The sequence below is a fragment of the Carettochelys insculpta genome, chromosome 4 (genome assembly GCF_033958435.1).
Source record: "Carettochelys insculpta isolate YL-2023 chromosome 4, ASM3395843v1, whole genome shotgun sequence".
NCBI lineage: Eukaryota > Metazoa > Chordata > Testudines > Carettochelyidae > Carettochelys > Carettochelys insculpta.
The window spans coordinates 64,966,352-64,988,690 of record NC_134140.1 but is presented as its reverse complement, the minus strand read 5'-3'; the positions used below and the strand labels follow the sequence as shown (position 1 = coordinate 64,988,690).

The following is a 22,339-nucleotide window of genomic DNA, read 5'->3' as shown; positions in this document are numbered from 1 at the left end:
CGGGAATGAGCCAGGAACAGAGCTCCAGGAAGGTGGCCTTCTGCATGCAAAAGTTCTAGGGCCATGGCTGGTCATCCCACTGCCCCATGACCAGCTCGTCCCACCAATCCAAACTGGTGCAGTGCCTTCAGGTGCCTGTGCACCAGTGGGAGAGGGAGTGCAGGTGTGCAAGTACTGCAGCCAGGGTGCCATTCCTGAAGGCGCTCTTGGGCTTGTCCTCTGTGAGGAAGAGGACGGCTGTCAGGAAGCTCAGCAGCAGCAGCTGCAGCATGTTGGCGTGGGGTCATCGCAAACCCAGAAGCAGCTCTGGTGTCATGGCACCCAGGGACCAGCTCTTTCACCCCAAAAGGCAGGGCAGGCAGAAAAGGAGCTAGGCTACAAAAGATGGCTCCCTGTTTGGTAGTCACAACTGCAAACCCTCTCCTTGGGGATCTGCCCCTTTTCACAAATAAACAAGGTGGGGCACTGCAACCCTCTGGCCCAGTGATTCCTGCCCTGCCCTAGGATATGGGAGGCATCTATGCAAATCACTCTTTTCCCTGATGTAGAGATTTTAACTCAGATCTCTGACCTCCTAGGAGAATGCCCTAGCCATAGAATTCCAGAGTGTTCTGGGGGTAGTTCTCTCTCTGTCTCTCTCTCTCTTCTTGAAGCCATTCTGTTTTGTATAAAATATTTAGTCATTTGGCCAGAGAACAAGAATGACTTCAGGCTTATGGAAGGTTAAGCAAACTTTTTACGTTGGGCCCCACTTTTCATACCTGCAATTAGCATGCTCCCTCCCTATCCAGCCTATCTAATATAATCAAACTGATGGAAATTTTGATTATGTTCATATGAATAAAAACCAACAAAAACAAAAACAACCCTTTTGGCATGTGTAAGAAAAAGGTGCATTATAAACGTAATTTTAATACAAATAAAGTTTCGTGTTAAATTTTCAAAATCCTTCAACAATGAACAGAATTATACATGAGTGAGAGTGTCAATAGTTTCCTCGTCTTTCGAGACTTCAGGATTCTTTTTGCTTTCACAATCCCTTTTACTGTGTTACTGGGAATCCAGATGCTTTTGTGAGGGCAAAGGGAGCAGCAGGTGAAATGGTCATCTGGGATGGAATGCTATTGTTGAAGAGGGCTGTTGGCTGGGAAAGAAGTCCAGCCTTACATGTTTTTTGGGGGAGTAATGGTGCAGTTGTCAGCTGAGACTGAAGTTGGCTAGCTTCTCAGGGCAGTTGAGCAGGCAGATTTGTCAGCTTGGAAGGAATTCAGGTTAGCTTGTTTTCCATCGATATTCTAAACCGCTACTATGTTATCTATGTCATCATCAGCAAAGGGTGTGGCTAGCAATAGCAGTACCAATGAAGTTAGCAGACACTGTTTACAGCTAAAATGTGACTGGTGATCGCTGCTGCTTCAGAGGTGCTGAATTAGGGGATGTCAGAGAAGCATTTGTTCCTCCTCCTTCAAAGAATCTGGGCAATGGTGCAGGAAAATAAATATGTGAAAAGGGAGGTGGGATGGCTCAAAAAGCTGACATGCTGAAAAGAATAGCTCCTTTCCCAAAGATGATCAGTGATTATTTTCAACCAACTTCACTGATGTATTTTTAATACTCTGGAGGACATGAGGATATAACAAACAGCTGCAAATACTCCCTTTATTGCCTTGCAGGATACATCATTCATCTCATGCAGTATCCTTGAAACTTACACAAAACTACATGTGGTAGTCCACAATGTTTTGATTAGGGGTAGGAACCGTACTGAAATTGTGGAAAGGATCTTTCGAGACTGGCACCAAACACTTCAAATATAAAATTTTGAAAAGTAAATGATTAGCAGCCTAAAGTTTTCAGTTGGAAACAAAAGAAAAGCACACAGGTGATAAATGTATAGAAAGGAAATAGGGACTTGCAGTTAACCACTGGAATACAGGACACCTGAGTTCCATTCCCAACTCTGCCACATGCTTCCTTTATTATTTTGAACAAGTGACGTCTCAGTTTTGTTGTCTTTAAAACAGGAATCCCTGGTTCATAGGACACTTGTGAAGTTCAACCCATTAACATTTGTGAGGAGTTCAAATACTACTGTGAAGTATGCCAGATAAAAGACACTTAAACACCTTAAACTTTTTAACAAAAGGATTTGATTAAAAATAATTTGCAAGTGCTATATGTTCAGTTGTTGCGATGGGCATGCAATTACTTAATTGTTTTTATGGCAGTTTTGTCTATGACAGCAGTGCTGTGCCCATCAGAGGAAAAGAATCTAGGGGAAGGTGCAGAGGCTGAAACATGCTAGTATGGAAACTAGCTAAAGGATGTTATTCATAGGCATGGAATTTTGATTGATTGATTTTCCTAATCTAACTGGTAAATGTGATATAAATCCCTGGCTCATATTCCTCTCCAAAAGTGTTGACTTCACTTCATTTTCTTAACTCAAACATGAAACTATTAGAAAAAAAATGAAGCTTCCTTATAGCAAGCTTTTTAAAATAGATTGTTATAAAAAGAAATGCCAGTGTCAGTTTCAACATTGCTATGCTTGTATGTTTATTTTATGGACAGGGTTGTGTTCCTATCAACATCTGTGAAGTTGAGGAAAAAAAAGTATTTCCCATCCATGTCAGTGGCAAAAGCACTCTACTTTGAAAGAAGTATTTAAAACAAGTTTCAAGAAGTGTTTAAATATTGAAATTTTCTTTCGATATACTTTTATAGGAAAATGGGATTTGCTATTATTCTTAATTTTTTTAAAAAAGGATTAATTCTGTTAAGCCTTGGTATAAGCACACTAATTGCTGCCTTTTTCCAACTCCAAATGAATAAATGCCATTGAAGTAAAGTGAGCTTTTTAAACAAAATACTTTAAATGAGCTTTTAAGGTCAATGCAAAATATAATTAAAATTACTTTGACATTTTATGGTGTATTCCTGGCAAAAATTTTGGTGCTTTATAGATATTCAAGAATTATGCCTCATAACACCTATGGGAGGTAGGTATTTACTCACTTTTATAGGTAGAAAAACTGGAGAAATTGAGTTTTGCACAGCTGGAAATAGAACATCGGTTTCTCAACTCCCAAAATATCATTCTTTCTCTTTAATAGCAATGACGGAGGCGCCCATCTGTCACCCTGACATTTCATCTCGGGAGGTATGCTGCCTGCCTGGGGCCCGTATCAGAGACGTTACGGAGGCGTTGTCGAGGATTATCAGCCCCTCTGACTACTATCCTATGATTCTCATCCATGTGGGCACTAATGATACTGTGAGGTATGATGCTGAGCAGGTCAAGAGTGACTTCAGGGCTCTGGGGGCACGGGTGAAGGAGTTTGGGGCGCAGGTGGTATCTCCTCAATCCTGCCTGTCAGTGGTAGGGGCCCAGGCAGAGACAGGTGCATCCTAGAAGTGAATGCCTGGCTTCGAAGATGGTGTCTCCAGGAAGGCTTTGGCTTTCTTGACCACGGGATGCTGTTCCAGGAAGGACTGCTGGGCAGAAGTGGTGTTCACCTTTCGAAGAGGGGAAAGACCGTATTTGGACACAGACTGGCTAACCTAGTGAGGAGGGCTTTAAACTAGGTTCGACGGGGGCAGGGGAGCAAAGCCCACAGGTGAGTGGAGAACATGGAAACCTGGGTGATGGGTCAGAAATGGGAGGCAGCATGGGCAACAATGTCAAAGTAAAAAGAGGGTCAGGGCAAAACAGGGAGGCAAGATCAAATCAATATCTTAGATGCCTATACACAAATGCAAGAAGTATGGGTAATAAGCAGGAAGAACTGGAAGTGCTAATAAATACATATAACTATGACATCGTTGGCATCACAGAAACTTGGTGGGATAATACACATGATTGGAATGTTGGTATTGAAGGGTACAGCCTGCTTAGGAAGGATAGACAGGGAAGAAAGGGGGGAGGTGTTGCCTTATATATTAAAAATGTACACACTTGGACTGAGGTGGAGATGGACATAGGAGATGGACGTGTTGAGAGTCTTTGGGTTAGACTAAGAGGGGTAAAAAACAAGGGTGATGTCCTGCTAGGCGTCTACTACAGGCCGCCTAGCCAGGTGGAAGAGGTGGATGAGGCTTTTTTTAAACAACTAACAAAGTCAAGCAGGGCCCCAGATTTGGTGGTGATGGGGAACTTCAACCATCCAGATATATGTTGGGAAACTAATACAGCGGGGCACAGACTATCCAGTAAGTTCTTGGATTGTATTGGAGACAATTTTTTATCCAAAAGGTTGAAAAAGCTACCGGGGGGAAGCTGTTTTAGATTTGATTTTAACAAATAGGGAGGAATTGGTAGAGAACTTGAAGGTGGAAGGCAGCTTGGGTGAAGGTGATCATGAAATCATAGACTTCACAATCCTAAGGAAGGGTAGAACAGAAGACAGCAAAATAGAGAGAATGGATTTCAGGAGGGCAGATTTTGATAAACTCAGAGAGCTGGTAGGTAAGGTCCCATGGGAAGCAAAACTGAGGGGAAAAACAGCTGAGGAGAGTTGGCAGTTTTTCAAAGGGACATTATTAAGGGCCCAAAAGCAAGCTATCCCGCTGTGTAGGAAAGATAGAAAATATGGCAAAAGACCGCCTTGGCTTAACCAGGAGACCTTGCATGATCTCAAAATAAAAAAGGAATTGTATAAAAAATGGAGACAAGGAAAAATTACAAAGGATGAATATAGGCAAACAACACAAGAATGCAGGAGAAAGATTAGAAAGGCTAAGGCACAAAATGAGCTCAGACTAGCTACAGGCAGAAAGGGAAACAAGAAGGCTTTTTATAAATATATTAGAAACAAGAGGAAGACCAGGGACAGGGTAGGGCCATTGCTCAGTGAGGAGGGAGAAACAGTAACAGGGAACTTGGAAATGGCAGAGATGTTTAATGACTTCTTTGTTTCAGTCTTCACTGAGAAGTCTGATGAAGGAATGCCCGACATAGTGAATGCTAGTGGGAAAGGGGTAGGGTTAGAAGTTTAAATAAAAAAAGAACAAGTTAAAAATCACTTAGGAAAATTAGATGTCTGCAAGTCACCAGGGCCTGATGAAATGCACCCTAGAATACTCAAGGAGCTGATAGAGGAGGTATCTGAGTCTTTAGCTATCATCTTTGGAAAATCATGGGAGACAGGAAAGATTCCAGAAGACTGGAAGAGGGCAAATATAGTGCCCATCTATAAAAAGGGGAGTAAGAATAACCCAGGGAACTACAGGCCAGTCAGCTTAACTTCTGTGCCAGGAAAGATAATGGAGCAGGTAATTAAAGAAATCATCTGCAAGCACGTGGAAGGTGGTAAGGTAATAGGAAACAGCCAGCATGGGTTTGTAAAGAATAAATCTTGTCAAATTAATCTGATAGCTTTCTTTGATAGGATAATGAGCCTTGTGGATAGGGGAGAAGCGGTAGATGTGGTATCCCTAGACTTTAGTAAAGCATTTGATATGGTCTCTCATGATATTCTTATAAAAAAAACTAGGCAAATACAATTTAGATGAGGCTACTAAAAGGTGAGTTCACAACTGGATGGATAACCGTACCCAGAGAGTAGTTCTTAATGGTTCTCAATCCTGCTGGAAAGGTATAACAAGTGGGGTTCCACAAGGGTCTGTGTTAGGACCGGTTCTGTTCAATGTCTTCATCAATGATTTAGATATTGGCATAGAAAGTACACTTATTAAGTTTGCAGATGATACCAAGTTGGGAGGGGTTGCAACTGCTTTGGAGGATAGGGTCATAATTCAAAATGATCTGGATAAATTGGAGAAATGGTCTGAGGTAAACAGGATGAAGTTTAATAAGGACAAATGCAAAGTGCTCCACTTGGGAAGAAACAATCAGTTTCACACATACAGAATGGGGAGAGACTGTCTAGGAATGACTACAGCAGAAAGGGATCTAGAGATTATAGTGGACCACAAGCTAAATATGAGTCAACAGTGTGATGCTGTTGCAAAAAAAGCAAACATGATTCTGGGATGCATTAACAGGTGTGTTGTGAACAAGACACGAGAAGTCATTCTTCCGCTCCACTCTACACTGGTTAGGCCTCAGCTGGAGTACTGTGTCCAGTTCTGGGCACCACAGTTCAAAAAAGATGTGGAGAAACTAGACAGGGTCCAGAAAAGAGTGAGAAGAGTAATTAAAAGTCTGGAGAATATGAGCTATGAAAAAAGGTTGAAAGAATTGGGCTTGTTTAGTTTGGAAAAGAGAAGATTGAGGGGAGACATGATAGCGGTTTTCAGGTATCTAAAAGGGAGTCATAATGAGGAGGGAGAAAACTTGTTCTTCTTGGCCTCTAAGGATAGAACAAGAGGCAACAGGCTTAAACTGCAGCAAGGGAGGTTTAAGTTGGACATTAGGAAAAAGTTCCTAACTGTCAGGGCCGTCAAACAGTGGAATAAATTGCCAAAGGAGGTTGTAGAATCTCCATCACTGGAGATATTTAAGAACAGGTTAGATAGATGTCTATCAGGGATGGTTTAGACAGTACTTGGTCCTGCCATTGGGGCAGGGGGCTGGACTTGATGGCCTCTCAAGGTCCCTTCCAGTCCTAGTGTCCTATGATTCTATAATTCTGTGACACATTGAATTTATACTGTCATCACTGTGCTAGACCAGAGAGTGAGATACTCTGGTCTTGGGGTCACTGAGCATTGGCCCACACTCTAATACATGACAGACAGACTTTGAGCAACAGCCTTCAGTCTTTTGGGGATCTACTGGACGTAGGGTGCCCTGGCCATGCCATCTTTTCCCAAACGTGAATAGTACCAGAGAGGTAGCTGTATTAGTTTGTAATCTATCAAACAATAAAGCAGTCATGTAGCACTTTAAAGATCACCTAATAAATTATTTTTGTTAGTCTTTAAAGTGCTACATGACTGCTTTTTTGTTTTTCTTAACTTATTTATCTAGGTGAGAATTTATATAGCCTCCTGAGGGTATGTCTACATTGCCCATGTTACAACACAGTCATGGCATCACTGGTGCTGGAGCACTGTAATGTGGGCAGTATATTCACATTTTATCACTGAGGAAGAGCTCCCCTGGCAATAAAAACCAACCCTGAATTTCAGTTGGTAGCTTTGTAGCTGGGAGCTTGGCTCCCAGTGATAAAGTACTATCTATACTGGCACTTTACAGTGCTAAAACTTTTTGTTCCTTGCGGGGAGATGTTTTTTCACACCTCCTGAATGACTAAAGTTTTAACACTGAAAGTGGCAGTGTAGATACAGCCTCAGTTTCTTGCAGGCTGGCCTGTGAAGGAATCAAGGACCTAACTTACCTCTGATGGGCTCTGCTAAGGCAGGTGAACCAACCCAGATCCACCTATAGTGGAGCAGTAGTTCATTCTAAGGAGCACCTTCACTAAGGAAGCCCCAGAACAGAAGATGCCGAGGAGAGAGATTCCTCAAGAGAACTGGTTAAAAAATTATTCCCTTTGGTGTGTCCCTGAAGAAGGGGTAGCCATGTTAATCTGTATCCACAAAACCAGCAAGAAGTCCTGTGGCACCTTATAGACTTAACAAATATCTTGGAGCATAAGCTTTCCTGGGCAAAGACCCACTGTGTCTGACATTGCATCTGATGAAGCAGGTCTTTGCCCATGAAAGCTTATGCTCCAAAATATCCGTTGGTCTATAAGGTGCCACAGGACTTCTCGTTGTTTTTCGCTGAAGAAGAGAGGCTTATGGAGAAAATAAATGGGTGTAGAGAGAAAACATTCTCAGGCAACACAGCATCTCAAGACAAGGAACTGAGCATGGGATCACCTACAGCTGATTAACCCAGGCCATAGAATTTCCAGTGCAGTAGCTTACTGAAGATTTCATTTGCTTTCATTTTATTCTTTTTTGTTAAATAAATGAGGTCTTCCAAAGAGGTTTCTCTTTCATACAGATTGAACCTCTCTAATCTGCAACTTTCTTGTCCAGCAAACTCTGTAATTTGGCATGATTTTAGTTAGACATATGACCACTTATCATGGGTGTGGCCGAGTTTCCTGTGGTCCCATAAATTTGTTTACAGCCACCAGTCCTGGCTCTCAATGTCCTGTGCTGTTATTTAGCTGTAATGTACCTCTCAATGTCTTCTAAGAGCCCAGTAAGCAGTGGAAGTTTTGGTAATGAGCTAGAAAATATTGACCTCCTGTTGTCCAGCAAATTGTCTCGTCCGGCACAGGTCATGTCCCAAGGGTGCTGGATGAGAGAGGTTCAACCTGTAGTAGAAAAGCCTATTTGGGCTTCTTTACACCCTGGGTGAGGGAAATTGAGCCATTTGTTCACTTACAGAACAGGGGACTGGACTTGATGACCTCTTGAGGTCCCCTCCAGTTCTAGTATTCTATGAATAGTGATTTTATCCTCACAATATGCCTGTAAGGTAGAGAAATACTATGATTTCTATTTTGTATATGGATAACCTAGGCGCAAAGAGAATATGTGATATTGTCATGGTAACAAAGAAAGTCTAGGGAAAAATAAGAAATTAAACTTAGATTTCCAAGTCTGAACTACAAGACTGCCAGGGAAAGGGATAACATAGAAGCCAAAGATATTTTCTAATTGAAACAGGGAGCAAACATCAAGTGTCTAGATAAGTTGATTTAGGGTCCTACCTTTGTGCTGCAGGGTGAGTACAAAATGACTAGGGCTTCAGTCTGATGCTTAAAGAGAAGACTTTAATAGAAGTCCAAAACTTGAAATGCTGCTTATCAATGTTTTATAAATGCCTTAGACACCCAATCTGCTAGAAAGTGAGTAAAACCAGATTTTGTAAAAACTATAACATCTATTTCAATAAACACTTGAGCTTTTCCCCATGAACTTCCCCATAATATTTTTTTCTCTTTTGCTTCCCGGCATAATGCCAAATTCATGGCTGTTTCTGTAGAACGAGTTGGTTTCCCTCGTATAGAACTGGAATGTTTTATTTTAACAGGCCTATATCATTGTTAGTAATGCAGCATTGCGAATTTCTGCAATTTTCTTTTAAGCATAAAGTAATACATGAGATTTAGGACAACTTGCATGCATTTAAACCTTTTATAATATTGAAGGAAAAAAAGAAAATCCCAGTGCACGAGTGCTCACAGTTTTGATTCACATGATGCCAAGCTGGATTGGATGTTATATAAATAACCCAGCGATCGGTGCTGTCACTGAATCAGTGAATTACTCACAAACCGTAGTGCAATAAAAGCTTTGTTATCCAGCACTTTAATATCTGAAAAACTTGTTTGACTGGCGTCTGCCATAGAAGGCAATGCAATTTCCCCTTTAGTTAACTGGAAAAATTCTAATAGCTATCCAGCATCAGTTTCCAGTATTTGTGGAAGTTGCGTTTGTTTGGTGGCCCGGAAGCAGGAGAGGAGTGGCAAATTATATTACTGTATACAGTAATCGTGTTAAAAGGTATTGCGATAAGTAAGGTTACTTCATGACTTAAATGTTTTTTGAGTTTTGTGAAAAAGCTTAAGTAACGGGCACATTTGATTAACTGACAACCCTCATTCCTCCTGCATGCTGGATAACTAAGCTTTTATTGTACCTACATTTCAAAGTACTACATTCAAAAACAAGAAACTACATAATCAGGCATTTTACATTTAAAAGTGAAACCTGCAAGAAGCAGCATTTTCAGAGAAAAAAATAAAAAAGATTTGCCTTGACACATTTAAATATATATGTTTATATGATGGCTTATTTACAAATATCATTCTTAAATTCCTAATACCATCCAGATTGCATTTACTGTTTTCTCCCAGTAATAAATCAAGTGCACAAAAATTTGAAAAGACCAGACAAATCTGTCAGTGTTTGACAAGGTAAGAGCGAAGCAATATAACATAGGAAAGAAGTGTGTACTACAGAAGTGCCAGGTGTACACTACAGAGTTAGGATGAAATAAAGCAGCTTATACTGACCTAACTCTGTAAGTCCCCCAGTGCATTCCATCTTGCTGGGAGGCATAATGCCTACGTCACTGTTGTTAGGGTGACACAGTGTATAGACACTGGGTTACATACACTGCATGTCAGCTGTATGCCTTATCTTACCTGGTGCTGAGTACCATGGTTCTCAGCTTGGCATAGATTTTCTAGGTGGGACACTGGGTGCTGAGTGCCTGGGCTTTCTCCTCCACTTGGAACCCCCAACTGGAAGCCTAGCTGGCTATCAAGCCCTGAAAGCTCTCAGCAAGCGCTCCTGGTGAGTACATGGACCACAGGCAAAAGGACGGCAGTGTGGACATAAGAGACCACAGTAATTACTGTGGTGGCTATCTGTTGGCCTAACATAGGTCGTCTTTGATCTACAGTCACAGGACTGGTTAATGCCAATGGGTATGTTTGCTACTCTCTGTTCTGGTGAAATAAAGAGGCAGTTAAGACCCTTTAACTGATGACTAGCACCTTGCTAAATTCACAGCCATGAAAAGCCCTGTCAGGGACCATAAAATCGGATCTTTCCCCTGGCCCCCCATGAAACCTGGGCTTTTATGTGCTTTTACTCTGGACTATACAGAAAAGCCCAGATTTCATGGCGGAGGCCAGTGTATCTCAAATTGCAGGTTCTGACCCAAAAAGGAGGTGCAGATTGAATTGGTGGGGTACAGTATTGCTATCCTTACTTCCTTGCTACCAGGGCTGTCCCAAGGGGAGAGCAAGACCTGGGGCAAACCCACCTAGTGCCCCAGGCATGGAGCCCCAGGCAACTCCCCGCTGACTCTTAGACTCCACACCTCCCCGGAAGCCAGAACCTAGCCAGAGCAATGGCCACCCAGCCTGCTGTGGGGAGACCCAGACTGTCCACTTGCCCTGGGTGGAAGGCCTGAGAGCAGCCCCTGGTCCATGTCCCTGCCCAGAGTAAATGTTGGGACCAGTGCTCTCCACAAGTGCCCAGGCTTTCCAGGCAGCTCTTACTTTGTCCTAGCTCTGACTTTCACCCCTGGTAAAAGCTGCCTGGGGGCCTGGAGCACTGTGGGAAGCCTCAGCTCCTACATCTGTCCTGCATGGTACACTCCAGGGGTGGGAACACAGGTCAGAGGCTGCTATTGGCCTTGCTCTACCTGCCCAAATTAGGTGGAGGGGCCCTGGCTCCCCCCAGATTCTCGGGCTTCCCAGCTTCTGGCCTGGTCTGGGAGTGGGACCTTGGTTGGAAAAGGAGGGGCAGTGGGCTAGAGCCCGTCCTGTCCTGGCGCTTCAGTAACGATATAGCATTCTGGTGCACAGGAACAGATATATTTACAAACAGTCTATAATAAGTAACCAGGGACCATTCTTCAGGTTTATGGTTGCCCTGTGCGGGGGCAGAAGAAAATAGAGGAGCAGCCACTCTGTGAGGTGGGACTTCACTCAGGGCTGCAGGGGCAGGAGCAGGGCAAAGAGACATAGGCACATTTTACGTGGGTTCCCAGCTGCTGCCAGCACATCGTCCTGGTTCCCAGCTACCTCCCACGTCACTGCCACCGGCCCCGTGCTTGGGGTCCTGGCTACCATCTGGGACTCTGTTGCCAGCCTTGCTTCCAGGATCCTGACTGCTGCCCAAGGCTCCACGCACAGCCCCAGACCTGCCCCAGCCTTGTTTGGGTCTCTGCCTGACAGAAACATGGGCCTGCTCCTGACCTCAGAGAGGTGGAGCAGGTGATTGGTGGCTGGGCAAAGCTGGGTGGGGAGCTGAGGAATGGGGCTGGCCATGGGAGCAAGCACTGCCCATGCCTTGCTGTCCCATCCCACAGCAGTGGTCCTAGGCATACACAGCTGAGTATTCTATGTATGCCTAAGGAAAGCCATGTAAGTAAGGCTAAGATTTTGTCATGGATATTTTTAGTAAAAGCCACAGACAGGTCACAGACAATAAAGTAAAATTCACTGAAACCAATGACCGGGCTGTGACTTTTATTAAACATATCCATGACAAAATGGGAGCTCAGCTGTGGGGTCCCCACAGTGCCCACAACAATTAGGTCGCCATGGGGGCTCATTCAGAGCTCCAGGGGACCCACTACTACCTATGGGGGTTCACAGATCCAGGTTCCCTGTGCCACCCATGATGGCTAGGAGCTCCAGGGTGCTCTCACTGGGCAGCAGGTGGCAGGAAGGACCCTGCAGCTCCCAGCCAACATGGGCTGAACCATGGAGGTCACTAGAATTTGTGGATTCCATGACCTCATTGAAAAAGTCATAGGCTTAGTGATAAGTTTAAAACTGCCAGTCTAGAATTGAACCTGAAGAAATGTGTCATGTTCCAAACAGGAGCCTATCTTGGACACACAATCAGTGCAAAGGGAATTTCTGTCACTAAAAAGAAGTCTGAAATTGCATAATGGTCAAACCATCAGGCACTCACAGGCAAGCAGACTTTTCTAGGCTATGCTTCCTGTTACAGAACAGTAGTTTTCAACTAGGGGTAATTGTATCTCTAGGGCTATGCCAGCTGTACAACTGGAGCTCTCTGGTCCAGTGACATCAAGGATGTGAATGTTTGCAAGCACAGGGGCAAAATAAAAAAATGCAGGTAATGGGAACTTTGCAATTAGACCTCTGATCCTTCTCTCATTGAAGTCATTTTTGAAAAGGGAGTTTTACCATTGACTTTACTAGGAACAGACCTATGTCTTATTTTAAGACATTAAATTTGTCATCTGAAATGGATGCATCAGAAAAAACAGTACATTTAATTTCTTATTCATGTTTGACTTTTATAAATAGAAATTCAGTCAGTGACTATTGTAGTTTACACATGCATGATTTTTGAAACTCTGATACTCTCCAGACAGATAGAGCCAGATACAGCAACATACATCACTTGTTATTTTTAACTCCAAGACTACCTACCACTTTTAAACAAGAGACCCTCTTTTTTTGCCACAGCCCCTCAGCATCTGCCTTCTTTCATTAAGAGAAATCCACTTTCACCAAGTTTAAATTTCACTAAACTTGAGAGTACAAAATTGAGCCACATTCTCCGCCCCCCTCCCCGAACACATCACCCATTTGGCATATTTTTTTTTTAAAAATCAACCCAAAATCACAGCTAATTTCTATTACAGATGAGAGCTAAGAAATCCAAAGTTAAGGATCACATATTGTTCTTAATGAAAACAGAAGATACAGAAAATAACTGCTCAGTACAACTATGTGAATTCAGGACATCCTCATCATCTTCCTTAAACTTAAATATACATGTTCCCACAGCCCGTTTTTACTTTTTTTAAGTCCACTAACTTGTGACAAAAAAAAAAAAAAAAGAAAAATGGAAATGCCATCATGTGAAACTATATTGACCCCCACGTGGGTCATCTGCAGAACTGGGACCTTTAGATCAGCACAGACCTCTGCCACTTGAGCTAGCAGTTACTTTCAACAACAGTAAATCTCAATCTCCTATAGACCAGACACAAACAAATATAAGACCCATATTTTTCCAGGGAATTTCACAGATGTTTGCAGATAGCAAAGGAACAATAAGAGTCAGGACTCCTGGGTTCTATGCTAGATTCTGTAGCAGAGTGTGCTATGATACAGGTTGAACCTTTCTAGTCCAGCACCCTGATCGGCGATGAATGGGAGAATTTGCAAGCCCACAGGAGATTAATATTGTCTCGCAGCATTACCAACACTTCCACTGCTTACTGGGCTCTTAAAAGACATTTAGGGGTAAATTACAGATAAATAACAGCACAGAACGCTGAGAGTTGGAACCGGTATCTGTAAATAAACTTGATAGAATTAAGGGAAACTTGCCCACACCCATGGTAAGTGGTCGTCCAGCTAACTAAATTCATGCCAGACTTCGGATATTGCTGGATGACAGAGTGCCGGACAAGAGAGGTTTAGCCTGTAGTTAAATATTTTTTGTACTCTATTCTTGTAAGCCTGATTCCATCTACTAGTACCTACTCCGGTCTCTCCCAGTCCTCCCCTCTCACCCTGTGCCTGTTTCTGTCTCCTTCACAAACTCCTCATCCCACTGCACTCACTTCAGAGTAGTTCCTTTTCCTGCATGCTATGTGGGTGCTAGGAGTGACTCAGCCAGACAGATATAGGAGCAATTTCAGGGAAACTTCATCCCGGAAGTCTTAAGATGAGCAGGAGCATGCCTATTCACTCTATGGGGATACTGCAAGAGCAGTGTGGTTGGCACATAGGAACAGTGTGGAGACTGAACATGCTCAGTACAGATGGACTCTTAGAAGAATAATGCCACCAAACTAACAGATCTCTGCCTGAGCATGTGCATACTGCAGTTTGCAGAGGCTTAGAACCTGACCAAATGTGGGTGGATTTTTAGGAGGATGCCAAGAACCCCATCTCTGAATTTGGGTGTTGTTTCTGCTAAATTTCAAGTCCCTGTTATAAAGCATGAAGAGTCTAATCCAGGTGGGTCTCAAAGAAACAGTTATAATGATTTTAACATGGGCAAAGCAACATATTATTCCATAATTTTGTTCTCAGAAATGCGTGAACTGATTTTGTTCAAATGTTACAAAAACCTCTGCCTGAGTCAGACATGTGGCTTGGAAAATTTCAGCCCAATAGTTAAAGATTAGGAGCATTATAGGCAACTGAAAAAAGGGTTTTATAATGCTATGTACTAGGCAGTCTTAACTATAGGAGTCACTACCAGTGCTGCCTAAAATAATTCAATGTTTTGTCCCTCACATTAATCTAGAATTTATAAATCATGTTTTCTCATAGATGTCTCTCTGGAATTTTCCTCCATATCATTTGTTGTTATAAACAATACCTAATATAAAGAGAGCTAACAGTTCAATTTTCTGATCATAATAGAACAGATTCCATGACCTGTACTTGTAAGGTGTGGAGTTTTCATGGAGAAAAATTCTACTTAAGGTAAGGATTGGCAGAATATAGTCCAATATAAACAAACTAATATTGTTGTAATATGAGCTATCTTATATGGAAAAAAATAAATCACACACAACTTGGCTTCATGAAAACATTTTGAAAAATAACATACAGTCAGATACTTAATCAATGGCAATAAACTAAGATAATAAGTACAGTACAGACATACCTTGCCCTTGAGGAATTCCATAAAATTCAGCAGCTATCCTTGCTGCCTCCTTACGATTCCCTTTTACGATGTAGAAATGACTGAGGATGGCAAGGCTGATTTTCACAAAAAGCTTAAAACAAAAAAGTGAAAGTATAGTAAAGTAGACATTGGATAGTTGCTGGGCAAAAGGACGATTTTCCTCTATGACAGTCATTGCTGCACCAGAGTGTTTGTCGGTGTTTTGGTACAATTCTCAAATGTGTTAGTAAGATCATATGGCTCCAGTCAGGCACTCCTCAGTGCCAGGAACAGCTGGTCCTCAGGAAAGAAAATATCAGCTGGTCATGATGCTTGCTGCTCAAAATATGATGATTATTTATACTGTACATAGTGTTGAGTTCACTAGAGCTCATGCTGGCCTGATGATATTCAACTAGAACGGAACATCCCTGAACAGTTTCTGACATTCAGTTTCCAAGCCTCTTTCATTTCAAGGGACTGTTTCATTCCAGAGTTTGCATTATTATTTGTCTACTTATTTCTATTTTTTTTAAAAAAAAAACAGTTGAATTCTTATTTTATGACTTTTTTGTTACTCACTGTTGCCAACAAAATCTCTTTGTAACCATGAAAATGAAATTAATCTTCCCCAAATATGTTCTCCCTGTCCCTCATCTGCATTCTAAGATGATGGACTGCTGCTTCAAGTTTTTCTAACAAAACCAAATCCTTCCAGTAAAGCATTTTTTTCTGAAATACATGGATTTTGCAAATAGATAAGAAAAAGAAAAGTAGAATAAATGTGGGCCTATCATTTCAATGTCTCTTTAATTCAGGAATGACAGGAATAGTGACATGCTTCAACAAAGTATCTGCTTGCATTCAGTATGTATGACTTACATAACTTTTAACTGAAATAATATCAACTCTCTGTCAGGAGAAACAAATGCCACATTGCTTTTAAAGTTCCATCTGCTGCTCAAAATATTTAAAAATTCATAGGACAAACCACTGGTAAATATACAACGGGGAATAATCCTGTACTGGCAGTAAGAGAGACTAAATGAGCTACTATGTCTTTTTTATCTCTGGTGTCTATGTTACACATATGTTGTGCCATGTTATTATATATCAGTCAGGTTTATTTCTTGACCTGTTTTGAATGCATTCCTTAAATTCTTCAAACATCACTGATTGGTAAACCCATTACTCACACTGACCATTAGTTCCATTAGTGTGACTAATTGCCCACGAGGAAGCAATGACTTCACAATGTGAAACAAAATGAAGAGCAGCAGGATAGATCAAGATTTTTCTAAAAGAGACACAGTCCAAAATAACATATTACGGCAGGACAAGTGCATATCTCACACTACTTTCTCTTTTTACATTTTTCTAATAAAAAATAAATTTTTATCTTTAAATGTGGTATGAAATTATCAACCCCATTCTGCACCCCAGGGCAAGATGGTAGGAGGCCCAGATCCATGCCCCCAGAAGGGGCAGGATTGAAGGCACTCAGCCTTCAGGCCGCCTCTCAAGCTGGCGGAGTGGCAGAGAGGCACCACACCACTCCAGCTCCTGTGAACTGCTCAGCACGACAAATCAAAGGTGCTAGGAGATCCCAGCCATCTTTGAAGGACTGGTCCAGGAGTAATTTCCTCGCTTGCCCCCTACTGTCATGTGTGTGGCTGGGCTCCCCCCTTTTCATGTGTGGGCTGGCTCCCCACTTCCCTGTGTGTGTGGCTGGACTTCTTCTGTCCCTCTGGGGTCGGGGGGGAGGTATGTGGCTGGGCTCTCCCTTTCTCTGTGTGTGTGTGTGCGCGCGCACACCTGCTTAAAAACCACCTCTGTTAGTAACTGATAGGTGCAGTGCCATGGTGGGACACATCTGAACAAGCACACATGACCTCAGCTTGGGGTGCAGGCACTGAGGTGGGGACAGGGATGAGGTGTTTGGGCTGCAGGAGGAAACTCCAGGCTGGGGCCAAGGCATTTGGAGTGTGGAGAGGAGCTCCAGGCTGGGGCAGGCGATTAGGGCGTGGAAGGGGGTGATGGCCCCAGCAGGGAGTGTGGAGTCTGGAATGGGGGCTGGGCCATTCTGTGCTGGATCCAGGGGGTTCAGAGTGTGGCAGAGGGCTCTTGGCTTGGGCAGGGAGTTGCGTTGTGGGAGGGGAGTATGCACTCCAGTTGGGGATGCAGGCTCTGAGGTGGGACCGGGGAAGAGGGGATTGGAGTACAAAAGAGGGCTCTGGCCTGAGGGAGAGGGTTGTTGTGTGGGAGGAGAAATGGGCAGACTCCAGAGAGGAATCAGAAATGAGGGGTTCAGGGTGCAGGAGGGGGGCTCCTGGCTGTGAGGTTGGGAGTGGAAAGGGGAGGGTTCTGGCTGAGGGTGAGGGCAATGATGGGAGCAGGAATGAGGGGTCTGAAGTATGGGTGAGCTCCAGGCTGTGTCTGAGGTGTTCAGAGTGTGAGACTGGATTCAGAGCTGGGGCAGGGGATTGTGGGGGTGGGGGCGTTCAAGCTACTGGAGGGCATTTGGGTGCAGGAGGAGGCCTAGGGGAGGGGATTGAGGAACAGGAGGGCATACAGGCTCTGGGAGGAAGCTTGAGTGTGGGAGAGGACTCAGGGCTTGAGCAGGAGGTTGGAAGGAAGTGGAACATGTCCCTCTGGTTCCTAGGCAGAGCTGTGGCTGGGAACTGTGTAGCAGGGGCTCAGGTTGGGGGCAGCAGATGGTGCCAGTCCTGGCTGCCCCCAAGCTGGAGGAGCATACCAGCCACTTCCCAGGAGCTATGCGGAACCAACAGGGAGCCTGCTAGCTCAGCTGAGCCACGAACTAGACTTTTAACAGGCCTGTCAGGGTGCTGACCATAGCTGCCAGGGTTCCTTTTCAACTGAGCATTCCAGCTGAACAGCAGACATCTGGGAATGTGTGAAGAAATCTCTGTGGGCATGAGGAAGAAGCCCATTTGAAAAAAAAATAAGTTGCACCCCATGTGTACTCTCTATCATCTCAACTTTTCCCTAATATACAAGCTCTTTTGCAGTGTCCTTTTAATTATACCTTCTAATAGAAATTCATGTTTTTCTGAAGAAATTTGAATGTTTGCAAAAAATCACAGAAATACTCAGAGAAAGCAAAGTACAAATAATGCATTTTGTAGAGAAAAATGCAGTCTGTGAAAATATTAGTTTCTTTTTAAAGTTTGTTCATCGACATTTCAGCAGCCAGCTAGCATAAACCTTGCTTTCCTAATAATACAGTGTGAAGTATTGGTGAGTATTTGGGAAACTGCCAGCTGAAAATCCCTCTTTATATTTGGAATATTGTTATCTGACACTGAATAGAAGTTGCATGTTTTCCATAGGGATAAATGTGTACTATGTTCCTACCACAGCTGCCAGTTTCCGCTCCAATCATCAACAGAAATTACATTTTCCTTAATCAGACATCCAGTGATTGATGTATCGCATTCTCCTCCTTACCTTTACATGATGTTACAAAGAATGTATTCAATCAGATCATTAGTACTTAGAATTCCCCAGTAATTGGAAGCACTTCTGTTTCACAAACTCTCTGTTCAGAACAATGAAGCAACACAGTTTGCTAAAGATGAGGATTATTTTGGTGGAGCTTTTCACTTTACACTATGAAGTTGCACTCCATGTATACTCTCTATCATCCCAACTTTCCTCAAATATCCAGTTGTACAAAAAACAGAGTATCCTCTTAATAAACAAAAACCCAATCCTAGCTACTCACGATCAATGGAGCCATATGTGGAGAGTTATATGGATCCATGGCGCCTGGGCACCAGGAATATTCCTGGCATGGAGGTCCTGCTGTACCAGTTTTAACACAGATCTTTCTCCTGGCCCCGCCTGGAGTTCCCCTGGTACTCCTGCTGGCTTGCCTCCCTCCCATGCGTCCCTCAGCCCCCATGCTGCCCCCCAGTGATTTAAACTGGCCCAGGAGACCCCACCGTCACCAGCAGCACTGAAGCAGAACTAGAGTGACCTCCTGCTGCTAGCTTTGCACTGCTTTGTTTATGTGCATCCCTACAGCCCGGGAATGGGAGTGTGTCTGTGCGTCTGTGCTGATGCCTCCGAGGAATCCTGGGAGCAGGCCATAGTGGCCATGCAGAAAGAAAGGCTGGAAGCTGCTCTAGCCCTGCTGCACTGCTGGTGGGAGCCCCTGAGCCATTCTAAGTTGCCATGGGGCAGCAGGTGGGATTGGAGGACACGCGTTGTGGGGGGAACATGTGGCTTGGCAGAGAGGTCTGGAGGATGCAGAGGGAGCAACAGGCGGACAGCAGTGCGCAAAGAGCTGCTGCCAGAGGGGGGTGCCCCAGGTAAGCATGGCATCCCCACTCCCAAACCCACATCCCTTGCACATCCCACTCCCCCCAGAGCCTACACCCTCTCCCCCACCCTCCCTTTCCAGCCCCCAAGCCCCCAACACCCTTCCTGCCCCCAAAGTCCCTCCCAGAGTGTGCACGCTCATTCCCTCTGCACCTACATTTCCTTGAAGAGCCTGATCCCTCCCCGCATCCTGCACCCAAACTCCCAGAGCACCTCCTCTAGTACCCCAGTGCCTTGCTCCAGCCCAGAGCCTGCACCCAGTACCCAAATTCTCTCCCACAGCCTATACCCCTTCCCTACCCATGTTCCCTGTACGCTGTGAAGAGGTGGGGCCCTCCCCTGGGATAGAGGTCACATGGGGAGGAGTTGGGGGGGAAGTCATGTGACCAGCCCCTTTTGTATCCTTCCTCAGCAGTTACCACTGCCTTGTGCCCTGGCTGTAAGGTGGAAGGGGTTACATGCTGTCTTGAAACAAAGAGGTGAGGTGATAGGACAAAAGAGCAAAAGGTACTTTGTGGGTACATATAGTGAGGTCCAGAGACTGGGAGAGGAATCAGAGGGTAGGGAGGAGAAGCACGGGGAGACAACTGGAACTGCTAGATGAAAATTAACAGTAGCTGTGGGAAAGGGATATAAATTCAAGGCAGGAGTGAAAGGGTCTGTGACCATCAGAGCACCTCCTGTACAGAACTAGTAACTGACCTTGTTACTGTGACCAGATGGCAACTATACCCATCGGGGATGGGAAGTAATAGGCAGGTATGTAATACAGAGCCCTAAATATTGAAACTGAGCCTAAAAAACAGAACATCTGGTCTCCCTCAAACTGAACCAAGATTCCCAAATCTCAATATTCTTCTGTCTAGCAAGTAGATGTGAGTCACTGAGATACCCACTACCAAAGTATGTCTCATCTTCCTCTAGTTCACATAAAGGACAACCACCTAGTACTGCTCCCAGACACACTGTTTTTTCCTGTGGTAGAGCTGTATGCATAAGAACAGCCATAAGAGGTCAGGCCAAGAGTCCATCTAACGTAGTACCTGTCTTCTGATAGTGGCCAGTGCCAGGTGTCCCAAAGGGAATGAATACAACAGGTAATCATCAAGTGATCCATTCCCTGTCATCCATTCCCAGCTTTTGGCAAAGTTGTAGCAAAGATCCTACTGATGAATCATGCAGAAGTCAGCATGATGCCATAAGACAGAATATTGTTTAGTTTACTTTTTAAAACTTTAGTCTTTTAAAAAGTAATTTCCTATGTTAAAATAATATTAAGGTACAATGTTAAGTGCTCAAAACTTTGGAAATGCTAGAATAAAGGTTCCCTTTACAGCCTTAATTTGTCCCCTTTCAGCATATATATAACCAAAATTTGCATAAAATTATATACTATATTTTCCATGAGACCTCTACAGAGTACATAGGATGGACTATGCTCCAGCAGTGAATCAGACTTTTGTCAATAATTAGGGTGTTTTGTTTTCCCTTATTTTTTGAAGAAGTTGAATATTGTTCAGGGGGACTGCAAAAAGAGAAAGTATGGTCTCATAGTTAAGGCAGCTGAATGCCACCTTGGACAATTACAATTTTCTGTTTCTACTGTAGAGTTTCCAAGAGATGCTCGATTAATCTCTAAAACCATATTTGCCACTAATTCTGTGCTACTCATTTGTTAATCATCTGGGATTAGATCTGTAGAAGTGTTAAATACATTCACTGATGTCAATGAGAAGTATGCTGTCAGTATAAAAAGTGCTGTAAAATGCTAAGCACCTTGAAAACCCTAAGGTTATGTCTACACAGCAGAGCTATTTTGGGATACCTTGGTATCCCGAAATAGCTACTCTGTCTTCGAAATGCACCCATTATTTCAAAATATTTTTTGAAATAAGGAGCATGCTATTTCTGCATCCCTGTAGTCCTCATTGCAGGAGGAGTAAGGGATGCTTCAAAATAGCACGTTATTTTGACATTTGGCAATGCTTAGACAGTGCCAAATGCCAAAATAGCTTATTTTGAAATAAACTCAAAATAAGATACGCAAGGGAATTTTGGCTTTTGGCATATAGTTTTAAAAATGTAAGCTCAATCAAATCAAGTTCTCTTGGTGCTTGAGCCAAATGGCTGGTGCAAACGCCTTTTCTTCTGGGGGAATTCTGTGCCACTGACTGCATGCATACAGAACTCATGTCACTGATTTCTTTGCTTCCCAACAGAAAATGATTGGGACACAAAAAGAAGCCACAAAAATAGTCACACATCCACCTCCATCAGCACACATGCATAATTTCCAGTGCCTGGAGCAGCCAGTGGAGAGGTAAATCACAATATGATGGGGGTGGGGGATTTTTGGGACAGCTATGAGCATAGTTTGGTGTGACAGGGACATTGCCCTGCAAACTAACAGAGGTGCTCCTGTCTCACCCTTAAATTGGTGCGAGTGCAGAACCGTCCACATGAGGGTTGCGGCTCCAGCTTCCTGACTCAGCAGTTGGCATCTCCTCACCAGAACCAGCTGCAGCTCCTCCAATAAGCAGAGCCAATGAGCCCCCCTGAACCAAGACCACCCTGATGAGCCCCTCACCTGCATCCAGACTCCCCACCCCACTGAGACCCAGCCAAGTTCAACAGGACCCCTACCCCACCAAGCTCCACAGCTCCAGCACCCAAGCCCTCCAGCTGAGTCCCCTACACCCAAAGCCTGTCTGTGAATCCCATCCTCCACACCCAAACCCCTGCTGAGCTCCAGCCACTTCACTTGCATCCCCCTGAAGTGTCTTGGAAGGAAATGGGGAGCTGCAGGGTGATCTCTGTGCAGCCACTGACCTGCATTCCCCACTGTCACATTTATTTATTGACAAATAAAATGAGCAGAATTTTAAAATGTTGTGTGAAGGATTTTTATTTTTGGTGTATAATTGCCACAGCAGTCAGT

The 22,339-nt window shown here is 43.7% G+C and overlaps 1 protein-coding gene and 1 long non-coding RNA gene across 3 annotated transcripts in view; one reads left to right on the top strand and one right to left on the bottom strand.

Moving 5' to 3' along the window:
- Nucleotides 1-15,329, bottom strand: part of ASB5 (ankyrin repeat and SOCS box containing 5) — a 43,718-nt gene extending 28,389 nt beyond the window's left edge. The window contains exon 1 of one of the 2 annotated variants that reach the window (XM_074992992.1): nt 15,058-15,329. In XM_074992992.1, coding sequence (XP_074849093.1) covers nt 15,058-15,253 — 196 coding nt within the window. In that variant the 5' untranslated portion in view covers nt 15,254-15,329. The remainder of the gene's footprint in view (nt 1-15,057) is intronic. The other variant, XM_074992991.1, reaches the window with a different exon arrangement.
- Nucleotides 14,123-22,272, top strand: LOC142012553 (uncharacterized). Its single transcript, XR_012645392.1, has 4 exons — nt 14,123-14,399; nt 14,811-14,873; nt 21,621-21,721; nt 21,851-22,272. It is a non-coding gene; the product is annotated as an uncharacterized LOC142012553 (long non-coding RNA).
- Nucleotides 22,273-22,339: the final 67 nt, after the last annotated feature.